Genomic DNA, 12,433 nt, shown 5'->3' on the forward strand with positions numbered 1-12,433 from the left:
ACCAGTAGGAATAATCAGCCCAGCCTGGGTTTTCCCTGATCTGGTCCACATGAGGCGCACAGGTGTTGTAGCCCTGCTTAGTCTGGTCTGCCCCCATCCCAGCTCTTGCTCTCCAGTGGGAGTAGCTGTCCAGCAAGGAAACCATCCCTTATTCCCCCTGCTGGCTCTGCCCCCTCCCTTCCTGGTTCTCACGCGTGCTGGTTGGGCGCTGCAGCCACATCTGCAACCTCACCTTGGCATTCCATATTGTCCCCACGTATCTTTAAAAAAAGAAAAAAAATAGGCAACTATGCTGGCAAACTGATACAGTTAACACAGACTTGGCATTAACCAGGCCCAGAATGCTATTAGCCATTTGATTTTCCAGCAGTGTAACCCTTTCCTAGGTACAGTGTAACCTCGGCAGTTGCCTACAGCTAGGAGGCTCCTGGTTTCTATGTTTTTGTATCTAAATTCCGTGTATAAATGGTGTTTGGCAGGATATTACCATCTTTGACTTTGAGAGTCTGACAACCCTTATGTGGTTTTGAAACTAGTATTGCTGCGTGGCCTTTAGTTGTGCTCCAGTGATACTTTCCTGCTGTGTCTTTCTGCTGTACATACCATCTGTGTGGGTTTTTTTGCTTCCCCTTATACTGCCGTGCACATTGGCTCTGTCCGGTATGTTTCTAGCCACCTCTGAATTAATTGTGACATTTGTTCTTAATTCTTTGCCAGGCTTTCTGTCTGCAGACTGAGTAGGCAAGTCTGCTGTCTGATATCCAGGAAAATACTGGTCAGGGTTTGGTTCAGTGAGAAGCGCACATGTTCTCTGTCTGGTTGACCTTGGTGCTTGGATCACTTTCAGGTTATTCCGTTGACCAGTCATCATCAGTTTTCCAAATTGACAGAGACGGTGTAAGCACTCGGCACCAAGGCATGGAAAATGTACAAGTAACTAGTATTTGTCATTAAGGTCTCATTAAGGTGGTCATGGATACATCAAACTTCTTTTCTTCACAGTCAGCGGGCAGTGCCCATCCCTACAGTCTCCACTCACACCAAGTCCCATCTTCAGATATGGGAGCTGAAAGCCCCAGCTCACCGCTGCAGGGTCTCAAGCCTGTACTGCCACAAGCCTCTGCAGTACAAGCCTGCTCACAGCTCCTCACCATGTTGCTCCAAAATTGGACCCAAATCTTGTTTTCCTTTCTGTCTCAACACAGTGGGCTCTGACCCTGAGTTTGCACGCTATGTGGCGGGAGTGAGCCAGGCCATGCAGCAGAAACGGCAAGCCCAGCACGGCCGCCGTCCAGGTCACCCCCGGGGCCACTGGCCTCCCATGGATGATGCCCATCGGACCTGGCCGTTCCCAGAGTTCTTCACAGAAGGGTAAGTGCTAAATCTGGCGGGTAAGCCAAATGTGGGACCTGGGTTTCCCTTCAGAGACTCTGCTGAAAGGCCGCCTCCTTAGTCCTTCTGCATGTTTGTTAGGCGGTTCTACTCCAGGCCCCAAGGTGGAGTCAGAGTGTGGTGACTAGGTTACCAGGAGATATGATGTGTCCCTGTGAATACACCTTTGGAGTAAATTCATGACTTCTTTACCCTAGAAAAAGAGCTCACTTGATGGTGTTTGTGAGGTAGTGGCCTGTTTGCCACCATCTGTGTTCTGCCATGCGCAAGGCTGCATGGTTTGGAGAATTTTGTCAGCCTTCTGTAAGCCAAAGGTATGGTCCTTATTTCAGTGTGTGGCGAGAACTATGGGTCTGGATCTCCCAGTGACTCCTGTGGATGTACTCAACCCACACTGCTGCCTCTCATGTAATGACCCTCTCACTGTTTTAATTTTCTCTAAAATGAATTTCATATTGAAACGCCAGGCTTCTCAGAGGAATAAAGGAAAATGGTGGATGTGTATTACTTTTGAAATAAGAGAAAGTAAGGAAGCCTCACGTTTTTAAGAGGGAGACACGCGAGACCACTCTGTGGCTATGAGATGAGGGCGGGGCATCACTGCCCCTCGTGGCCTTGGTGGAGTTGGCTGCAGTAGGCCCAGTACTGCCTTTTCTTTGGCTTTCAGGGACGGCCTGCACAGCGGCTGGGCTGGTGCTCAGGGAGACTCCGCCAGCTCGAGCGACGAGGCATCCTCGGCCAATGGGGACAGCTTGTTCTCCATGTTTTCAGGTCCTGATCTCGTGGCTGCTGTCAAGCAGAGAAGGTATGACCAGATATGTTTTAAACTATTTCCATTCTAAAATGCCTGCCATAGCCAGGGCAGGGCCAGGCAGGAGCCAGGAGCCCGTCTGGGTCTCCCAAATGGGGGACTGGGACTTTTTGCCATTATCTATCTTCCTAAGGTATGCTTTACCAGGAAGCTGGAGCCGAAGCAGAGCCAGGCCTTGAACTGCCATGCCCAGTGTCTGCCCCGTGGAGGGATTGTTAAGCCAAGAAAAGGAGCCAGGGGCATGTGACTAGAACACACTGCTTACTCCTCTGGAATGGCAGCAGCCTATCCCTTCCAGTGTACCTTGGATGCGAGAGGTGGAGGGACTCTTAGCACTGTCTGGCTGAAAGCCTCTAGACACCTTCAGGAAGAAGAGCTGGCACCACACAGACTTATAGCTAGGTAACTCAATGGTGGGTTGAATTTTCGCCAACAGAGCAGTGTCCTGGTAACCAAAAGTATTGTTTTATGGTGTCTGAGGGCAGATTTGGGAGACAGGCTCTGCTGGTACTGGCCCTGCCTTGGAGCAACAGACCAAGACAGCTGGTTCTGAACTCAGACAAGGATCTGGTCCTCTCTGACCCTCAGCTGCCTTGCACAGGTTCTACTAGAAACAATAAAATGGGCTTTGAAATGAGAAGAGATTAGCTTAAAAAGAAATGGAGATGCTGCCGTATCTATGGAATCACAGAACCTAGAGGTGGCAGGCAGGGTATGTGGCAGATGTGGAACGCATGCAGGTGCCTCTGGGCCCCCAAAGTTAGGCTATAGAGTTGAAGGGCTTTAGCGGATAAGCAGTAGGGAGTGCAGGGCTGAAGACAGACAGACGCCATAGTAGGACACACTGTGGGACAGTGATGGTGGTGATCATGAACAGCTTGAATTAAGCTCTTGCTGTACATTTGTACATTTTGTCACTTAACCCTCACAACCACTATATTCATCATTTGTTAGGACTACTGTAACAAATACTTTAGCCTGGGGGCTTAAACAGTAAAAATGTATTTTCTCACAGTGCTATGAGATCAAGATATTGATAAGACTGGTTTCTCCTGCAGTTCCTTTCAAGGCCTTATTGACATCCATGTCCCACGTGGTCATCCTTGTGTGTGAGTCTTGGTGGATTAGAGTCTAGCCAAGTGTGCTTAAATGTAATTACCTGGGTAAATAGTCACAATGTAGGGGATAGGCGTTTAGAGGCAAACAAAACAAAGTCCATGTCCATTTGGAGTTTGCATTCCAGTGAGGGAAGGCAGATAAGCAGGAGTGTCAGGTTGGATCTCATCCATGAATGAAAGTCAGGTGGGGTGGGAGAGGATAGGCAGAGTGGCAGTCAGTGTGGCTTTGGATGAGCAGGGCTGAGCGAGGCAAGGGAGCATGTGGTAGGGAAGGGGCGGGGGACACTGTGGGAGGGCAGGGTACAGTGCACTGAGGGGTGCACTGGAGGCCAGAATGCAGTTTGATTTCCGTTGTAGACTGCAGCCAAGCAGACATCTCAGAAGTTCCCACACACCACCTCTGCAGAGACATCCATCTGTATGCAGGGATGCCAGCCCTGTTCTTGCACTTGGTGCCTTTTCCATGCATTGCTGCCACACGAACCTGTTGGTATTATTAGTAAAATCAGAAGGCTTCTGCCTGTAAGTCACATCCACAGCACATGCTAAACCCTCAGTCACTCTGAGTCGGTGAACAGAAAGCCAGACCAGGTGGATTCGGTGAGCTGGTGCCTATTGCCACCTGCTGGCCCCACATCCTCCTGAACACAGAGACCCAGGCTCTCCCCCTTACCCCCGCCCCAACTGGAGCCAGAACCTGGAGATAAGGGAGCAGGCAGCAAGTACGTGCGTGCCTGTAGAGAAGCCAGCCAAAACGCAAGGGGGTCATTGCTCTGAGCTCTTGGTTCTTTCAGGAAGCACAGCAGTGGCGAGCAGGAGACCAGCACGCTGCCCTCACCACCTCTCCTCACTACCATGGAGGACATGAACCAGGTACTGGGGCTGCGGAACTACAGGGCTGCGTGTGGAAAGGGACCTTGAAGTCAGGAGGAGCTTCTCCCTGGTGAATAGCTTTGTATTCTCGTGGTTGTATCTGAATGAACAGCCACCTGGGCTAACACAGAGCCACATGGAGGGGAATCTCTGGGGCTGCGCTGTCCAGTGGGATAGCCACTGGCTATACGTGGCTGTTTCAATTAAGTACAAATAAAGTTTCAGTTCCTCAGCTGTACTGAGGCAGGGCAGATGGCTGCCATATTGGACAGTGTAAGTTCGACCACTGCTGTCCTCACAAATTCTGTTGGACAGGACTGGGTCCTCACCTTGCCTCCTAGCTAAGAACAAGGGCCAAAGACCCAGGGAGGTGGGGAAAGATCCTAAGCCAGATATGCCTCTAAAAACCCTTTTCTGTGTCTCAGGAAAACAAAACCAAAACATGGCCACCCAAAGCACCCTGGCAGCACCCCTCCCCACTTCCCAGCACACTGCCCAGCCCGAGCACACCACTCTATGCAGTCGCCAGCCCCGGCAGCCAGTGGAACGACACCATGCAGATGCTGCAGTCACCAGTGTGGGCTGCCACCAGCGACTGCAGCGGCGCCTCCTTCAGCTACGTGCAGACTCCTCCGCAGCCTCCACCCCCACCAGCACACAAGGCGGCACCCAAGGGCTTCAAGGCCTTCCCTGGGAAGGCTGAGCGCAGGCCGGCTTACTTGCCCCAGTACTGATCAGGACCAGCCTGCCTGCCTCCCCAGGCTGTTGGGGTGAGGGTACCCACCCCAGGGCCTACTGGCTGGCACCAGCCACCCAGAGGACCAGGGCACCCCTGTATCACAGAAGAGGCTTCTCGGGGATGGGGGTGGTTGGCAGCTCCAGACCTTGGAAACCTGGCTCCTCGGGTTTGGGAGGCATCAGTCCCCCAGCAAGCCAGTCACCCCGGCTTCTGAGCCTCAGGGGGACGAGGGGGACACTGTGTGCTCACCAAGACCTCAGGCGATTCTGATGAGCAGGCAAGGCCTCCCTCAGAGGTTTGTAGGCCAGTCCGGCTGTGTTGGAAGCACCAGGACTGCAAGCGGAGAGCAAACTGACCGTCTCCTGAAACCCTCTCTTCTTTTTAACATGTTGTGGTGACCATACCAATCACTGTATTTTCTAGCTACTTTTCACTTAGGTTTTTAGTCAAAACTTCTCCTGCCTACTAAAACGCATTGAATAATTTAAGATAACACATAACACTGGCTGGAGGGTCGTCTGACACTATCTTCACTTCTGCTTCCACACCAAGGGCAAGGCTGAGAATCGCTGTGACCAGGCACAGTCAGCAGGGCTTTCCCTGGGTGGACAGCTCCTCATCATGCTAGGGGTGCAGCCTTCACCAGATTGAAAAAAAAAAAAAAAAAGATGGGAAAACTGACATGGGAGGCGTTTCTTGTTGTTCCTGGAGGTGAGGCAGCTGGCTGCTCCCAGAGCCTGCGCGCCCTGCCAGAGGCGCTGACACAGGCCTCACAGCGAGCACAGAGCAGGACTTCACTGATGCCGCACAGCTGGCCAGGTGCGGGCACATCTGGGGGCGGGCTTAGTGCACACAGGAAGGGCTGTAAGACAAGGAAAGCTTCCCCCTCCTTTTCACTTAACATGTGCCATTAATAGATGACATCCTGTGGATTGAGGGAAATTTCCAGCCAGAATGGATCCAGACAAATTGAATGGTGCTTAAATTGAGAAATAATCATAAATCTATCTATATAGAGTAGACAGCCCATTGTATATTAATTGAGGTTACAAAAAGTCCTTTATATAAAACTTATTTAAAGTTTTCATATTTCATCTTTGAAAAAGTCTAGTTGAGAAAAATCCATAATATTTTCTTGTATGAAAGTTTGACAGTATTAATATTTTTTTTATATTTTCTTAAATCATTAAACCATTTTAATATATGTTAACTACTAATAAATGGTTTATTCTTTCTAACTCCATATAAGCTTTTCCAGAAAAGATTGTAATAACACATTTATGTTCTCATTTTTCTACGGATATAAGTAAATTTATATTTAAAAATACCAAAAGAATAAATCTATCTATCTATATGTATGTATGTACACACACACACACACACACACACACACTAATTGTAGAGGACCCATAAGGTGTCTGAGCCCAGCCACCTGAACCTTTAGGACTGTGTTGTCTTTTGGGGGAATAGGGATGCCACCACTGCCTGTCCCTGCGACCCTGGCACCGTGGGTTCCGAATGTTCGCCTCACCATGTTTACAGAGAACTCTTGTACATAGACTCTTTCAGGCACGTGCTTTGCACCAGCCCGGCGTGGCTCTTGTCTGTGTTAGCTGTCACAGTGTGTGCAGTCTGTTCAAGTTGTTTGTGGCCGTTTGACTTGTAAGATAGCTTTTTTCTTCAGTAATGTGTCCACAGTACCCTGTATCTCAAGTTCTATTATACTGAAGTACTCTTGTTTTCATAGTGCCTCCCCAAAGACCTCACCCTGGACAGAAGTCAGTCCTTGCTGCCCCACTGCAGGTGACACTGCTGATTGTCACTTTCCAGTTTGTTTTCTCTCTTATGGAAGACATTTTGTAATTGCATCTCCATGGGCTGTGAGACTGTGTGAAGTTATTTGTGTGGTCTCCATGTAGGTGCTGTGTTCCCAGCGCCACCTTGCTCTGAACACTGGTAATTCCAGGTGCTGCGCTCGGCAGAGGGGTCTCGCCAAAGCGCCTGTGTGTGCGTGTGTGTGTGTCCTCGGCATGGCCGGGCCTGGCTGCCTTGCTCGGACATCCGCAGGACACTGCGTGAATAGTTAACAACGCTTCCAAACTGGAACTCTACATTTTGTATCTTTCAAAGCTCCTACAAGTAAAATAACTATTGGCTTTATTAAAAGTATACATTTAATAATAATACGTTGCATTTTTGTCTAAAATGAACTGCAGCAGACACCACTCGGAACCCCTCACTAACTCTTTGCAAAGCTGCTCCACATTTCTGGGACCTGTTTAGGGGAAGGATCACTGGGGTTATTAGGAAGTGCTGGAAGGTCAGGAAGCTGGCCAGCCAACCACAGCTTCCCTGAGGCCACAGCTGGTTTAGGCATCTGCCCCAGTGAAGGTGTTGTGGTGCCCAGGAGGCTGTCTCTAGAAGGACACAGACTGTGTTGACAGAAGCTGAGTGACCGTTTACAGGACCAGCAAGTGAAGTCCCACCCTGGCTTCTTGGTGCAGAGAAGCCCACACAACGCAGGCAGCCAGTCCCACAGACCTCCAGGTACACCTGAGGACAAGGTGGCATGGTGACAGCCACAACACAAGGGTGTCTAGGGAGTGTGCACTGCGGTTGGTATTAAAAGCTAGCGGGAGAAAAGTCCAATCTTTTCCTGTTTCGCACACGCACTCAGTGTATGCCCGAGCTACCAGTGCACAGCAGGGGAGGAGCCAGGAGCCCTGGCTCGGTTCCCAGGAAGCGGAGCACAAGAGCAGAATTGACGTCACACCCGGAGTTCCTGGGAAGTGTTGGGGCAGTGGCCTATCAGAGATGGAGGGGGTGCTTGTTAGGCTTTATGATCCTTTCTTGCCTGAGGACTCCTTGGTGAGTGGGCCTTCTAGCCCAGGAACTGTAACAAAAATGTCACATGCCACCCATGGGGTTATGAAGGACAGGCTCAGGTGTGACCTGCTTCCTGATAGGAGACACAGGAAATAAACCCCAGCAGGCAACACAACTGGCTGCCCCTTGGCCAGAAGCCTAGACTGCAAAGAAGGTGCAGTCAAGTCCTTGAAAGGTTTAGGGGAGATGAGCCCATCTCTCATGTCCCTCCACTGTTGCTCAGCCTAACCTGTAAGACATGCTTTTGTTTTTTTAAGATTTTTTTGTTAGCTTTTATTATATTTTTGACAATCTTTACATGGTTAATTAGGGTAAAAAAGTTCAAGGGTTATACGAAAGTGGGTAAGACTGTTATTTCCATATTGTTTCCTTCATGTATCTGAGGTAAAGGGGGATATTGAGGGAGAAGCCCCACCCAGTTTCCAACCCACCCCAGGTTCCGAATGTGGGGCATGCTCTGAGATACTTGCTCAGGTGGTTTTGATAGTTCACCAGTTAAGAATCGCTCCCAATCTCACCACTCCAGGCACGATGAGGTCGTTGAAGAATCCACTGATTGACATAGTCCATCTTAGAGTCTCCATTTGCCCAGTATTTCGCTGCCAACATATAGCTGAGGTGGTTGATTGACCTGTTCTGCCTGCTGTCTTTTCTTGGTTAGGGTTCTGAGTCCAGCATTTCATTTGGGGAGATCTCCAAAGAAACTTTGTCTGAGGTGTTCTCAGACCAAATTCTTGTATGTACTAGCAAGTACAGGGCCTGGCACAGTCCATCGCCCCAGTCAGCTGGTGGTTGCAGTTGCTGGGTTGGTTCTGTTTTCAGCCCCGACTTCCACTGGAACCAATGGGTATTGCAGTCCAGCCTGGTTCTGCCCAGCACATACTCGGCCCTCGCATAAACCAGTGGCAGCTGCAGCCTAGTTGGAGCAACCCACAATAACCCCCACCAGGCCCACCCCCTACCCTGGTTTGCCAGTATGTGTAGCAGACTAGTCCAGTCTGTCCCACATCCCATTTGGCTCTCGTACATGTCGATGGATATTGAAGCTTAGTTCCACCTAACCAGCTCCACTATGCAGCCCTAACGGATGTTGTTGAGTGCTCTCTGTCTAGCCACCCCAGCCCCTGTCTAGTTTTCGTGCCCTCCCGTGGAAGTGGTAACCCAAGAGGGAGGTGCCCACTATTTCCCTCCCAGGCCTCTCCCACTCCCGGATTATGCATTCTCCAGGTGGTTCTGTGGTTTGACTTGACAGAATTAGCCCCCAGTGCCAGCTTCTGCCAGCTGATGCTGCAGCTAAGCCCAAACAACCCTCACCCACTCTAATTTTGTTTGCACCAGTAGGAATAATCAGCCCAGCCTGGGTTTTCCCTGATCTGGGCCACATGAGGCACACAGGTGTTGTAGCCCTGCCCAGTCTGCCCCCACCCCAGCTCATGCTCTCCAGTGGGAGTAGCTGTCCAGCAAGGAAACCATCCCTTATTCCCCCTGCTGGCTCTGCCCCCTCCCTTCCTGGTTCTCACGCGTGCTGGTTGGGCGCTGCAGCCACATCTGGTACAGGCAACCTCACCTTGGCATTCCGTAATGTGCACTGATTTCTGTCACGACTGAACCTGGCTCAACCCACACTGTTCTGGTGCTCGGATTTGCCAGTGGATGACATGAACTGATTCAGACTGGTCTGCCCCCAACCCATGCCAAATGTATGCCAGTGGGAAACTGTCCATGGCCTATTCTGGGCTGTTTCCTATTATGTTTCTTGCACTTACCTGCAGGGACTGTGTCCTGCCAGAGGAGTTGCCAGGCTCCTCCATCAGAACCCCTTCCCCATGCAAGATTTTGCACATACCAGGGGGTCCATGGGCCAGCCCTACTCAGTTCACCTCCTGTTCTAACAGAGACAGTGGCTTTTCCTGACTGGCCTTCAACCCAAACTGGTTCTTGCTGGATGTTTCAGCCCAGCCATGGCTCGTCCATACCCATATATGGCTCACAAATGGCTCAGTAAGGGTTGAGACCTAGCCTGGTCTGTCCCACATCTACCCTGGTCCTCCAGGACACCAGACGGTGTTAGTGCGTCCAGTCCCAGTCCACATTTGTGCCAAGGGAGACTACAACCATTTCCTGATGAGAACGCAGCCCCCATTCCAGCCCAAGTGCCCCTTGGTGGGAACCTCAACCCAGTTAGGGTGTCCCCTTAGCTCCCCAAACGGGCCTGTTCCCAGCCATAGATCACGCGCATGCCAATAGTTGCTCTGATTCAGCTTGGCTCAGTTCCTCACCTGTCCCGGCCTCTGCTTTAGACACTGTGGCTTAGTGTCCCTGGCTCACGCAGACCAGGAGGTGTAAGAGCCTAGCTCGACAGGACTTGTGCTCCATCCTGGTTTCTAGTTTCGCTTGTAGGCTAGGGTTTGCTCAGTCCTGCCCAGTACATCCCGTTCCATTACCAATTCACATGTTAGCCAGCTGTTGGAGCTACTTTGCCCAGCTTGTCCAACCCCCATGTCTCTACCACATGTTCACCAGCAGAAACTATGACTCGCCAGTGGAGTTTCCCAAGTTCCTCCACTTGATCCACTCCAAGACCCAGTTCTCATACATACCATTGGGTTTTAGGCCAGTTCCCAGCACAGTCTGGCCTTCCATTTGGCCTTGTATGAGCCGGTGAACGTTGCAGCTCGACCCACCCCACACCCTATTCAGGATGCACATTCAGGTGCTGCTGCCTTAACCAGTCCAGACTTTTGCGGGTTCCTTTACCTGTGATTGATGGCAAGCTCCTTGGTCACACCTAGCTCAGTCTATCACAACCCCAACTCTTGAGTTAACCAGTGGGGCTAGAATTTCCACAGGGTTTGGCCCACACATCCCCCACAGAATCTACCCCCGGTTAATGGTTCTCGAATGCTAGTTAATGTCATGGCCGTGCCTACTGTGACCCCTCTGCGGATTCATCATCATGTCAGATAATAAGACATCCTGCTGGACAAGCCCCAGCCTTAGCTTTTGCATGGACTGGTGTTCGGTGCTCAGCATTGTTAAGTAATTACAAGTTCTTCAGAGGAAGAGTTACTGCCATTGGGAATCTTTAGGATTGATTCACATCCCAGAAGTACAATGGGTTCAACCTGGAGCTTCCTAAGCAGCGACTCAAAGAACTAAAACTCCAGAGCTCCCAGCTGGGCAGGCGGAGCCTGGTGCCAAATGGCGTACTGGCCACGTGGGGAGAGCTCACCACATGCACGTGGTGGCTGGTGTCTGGGATCTGGGCATGAGAGGCCCCGCCCTGAGACCCACTTACAGCCGAGAGGCTGCAAGAAGTTTAAATCCCCAGGCCCAAGATCGTGCCCCCTCCTGAATCCCATCCACCACTCAATGAGAGTGGCGGCTGGACCCTGGAGCCTGCCCAGCCTAGCCCCGGAGACTGCCTCTTCGGTGTACTTACCCCAAAGGGAGCAGCCCCCAGAGCCCAGGCAGGCCCAGGACAGCTCACCACGTGCACGTGGTGGCTGGCGTCTGGGATCTGGGCATGAGACGCCCCGTCCTGAGACCCACCAAGGTTTATTTTTATTAGAAAGGCAGATATGGAGAGAGTAGGAGAGAAACAGAGGATGATCTTCTGGCCTGCAACAGCCAGAGCTCCTCTCATCTGAAGCCAGGAGCCAGGAGCTTCTTCCGGGTCTGCCACGCCAGTGCAGGGTCCCAAGGCTTTGGGCTGTCCTCAACTGCTTTCCCAGGCCACAAGCAGGGAGCTGGATGGGAAGTGGAGCTGCCGGGATTAGAACCAGCGCCCATATGGGATCCTGACGTGTTCAAGGCAAGGATTTTAACCACTACGGTATTGCGCCGGGCCCAAGACATTTTTGATTCTTCCTTTCCTTACTCTCCTGGAGTTCATCAGCCAGTACTGACACCTTGAACTCACTTGAGTCCCATGTTCTTGTATCTTTCCATTGCCATCTACTGTATCCTCAACACACACACACAATCTGTTTACATTCATTCTCACCAAAATAAGGGCCTCATCAGAGCAAGCAGCCCATCTAGTTCACTGTCACGGAGCCAGCATGCCGAATTGCACCTGGGGTTACTGCAAAGCAACTACGGTAAACGAAAGGTGTTGCTGTGGCTGAATTTGCACATCCTAATGGCAAAAGGTAATTACATATATGAACACTCCTACTGAACTAAACCAGCTTGTCACAGGAAAGCAAAGGGTTAACGTTAGGACTGCATGTATCCCTTTAACAGGCATAGTTTCCTATTCCCGTGGGAACCACACTTATGTACTCTTGGGAACACTGGACGAGGACAGCTGAGGATGACGCTACGAAGGCAAACCAACCTCAGATCGAGCTCCTACCAGCGCGGCTCCACGTGCCATGCTTTTCGCGCATGCGCATGCCGCCTCGCACCGCCCACTCCGGAGCAGGCGCATTAGCGCTAGCCGCCTCCATCCGGGACGTGCGGGCGAGGGCGTTTGCCGCCCGGCCTTGAGACATGCGTACTTGCGCGCGCCCCGCCCAGCCCGGACGTGCCGGCCCGCACGCAGGCGCGCTCCCCTTGGCCGAGCCCGCCTTCCCCGCGCGGAGGCGGGGCTGCGGCGCCGTGCGGGGC

At 51.5% G+C, this 12,433-nt stretch overlaps 3 protein-coding genes across 4 annotated transcripts in view; 2 read left to right on the forward strand and 1 right to left on the reverse strand.

Annotated features, from left to right (window-relative positions):
- Positions 1 to 7,117, forward strand: part of GARRE1 (granule associated Rac and RHOG effector 1) — an 87,021-nt gene extending 79,904 nt beyond the window's left edge. For both annotated transcript variants that reach the window (XM_058675091.1, XM_058675090.1), the window contains exons 11-14: positions 1,206 to 1,371; positions 2,060 to 2,197; positions 4,116 to 4,194; positions 4,620 to 7,117. In XM_058675091.1, coding sequence (XP_058531074.1) covers positions 1,206 to 1,371; positions 2,060 to 2,197; positions 4,116 to 4,194; positions 4,620 to 4,928 — 692 coding nt within the window. In that variant the 3' untranslated portion in view covers positions 4,929 to 7,117. The remainder of the gene's footprint in view (positions 1 to 1,205; positions 1,372 to 2,059; positions 2,198 to 4,115; positions 4,195 to 4,619) is intronic.
- LOC131482289 (major allergen I polypeptide chain 1-like) overlaps positions 1 to 12,433 on the reverse strand; it is a 117,668-nt gene that overhangs the window by 2,234 nt on the left and 103,001 nt on the right. The gene's annotated exons all lie outside the window — the stretch shown is intronic.
- The window catches only part of GPI (glucose-6-phosphate isomerase), a 16,244-nt gene continuing 16,009 nt past the window's right edge, over positions 12,199 to 12,433 (forward strand). Inside the window, exon 1 of the mRNA XM_058674851.1 lies at positions 12,199 to 12,424. Within this exon, the coding sequence (XP_058530834.1) occupies positions 12,199 to 12,424 (226 nt within the window). The remainder of the gene's footprint in view (positions 12,425 to 12,433) is intronic.

Source organism: Ochotona princeps, chromosome 16 (genome assembly GCF_030435755.1).
Source record: "Ochotona princeps isolate mOchPri1 chromosome 16, mOchPri1.hap1, whole genome shotgun sequence".
Taxonomy (NCBI): Eukaryota; Metazoa; Chordata; class Mammalia; order Lagomorpha; family Ochotonidae; genus Ochotona; species Ochotona princeps.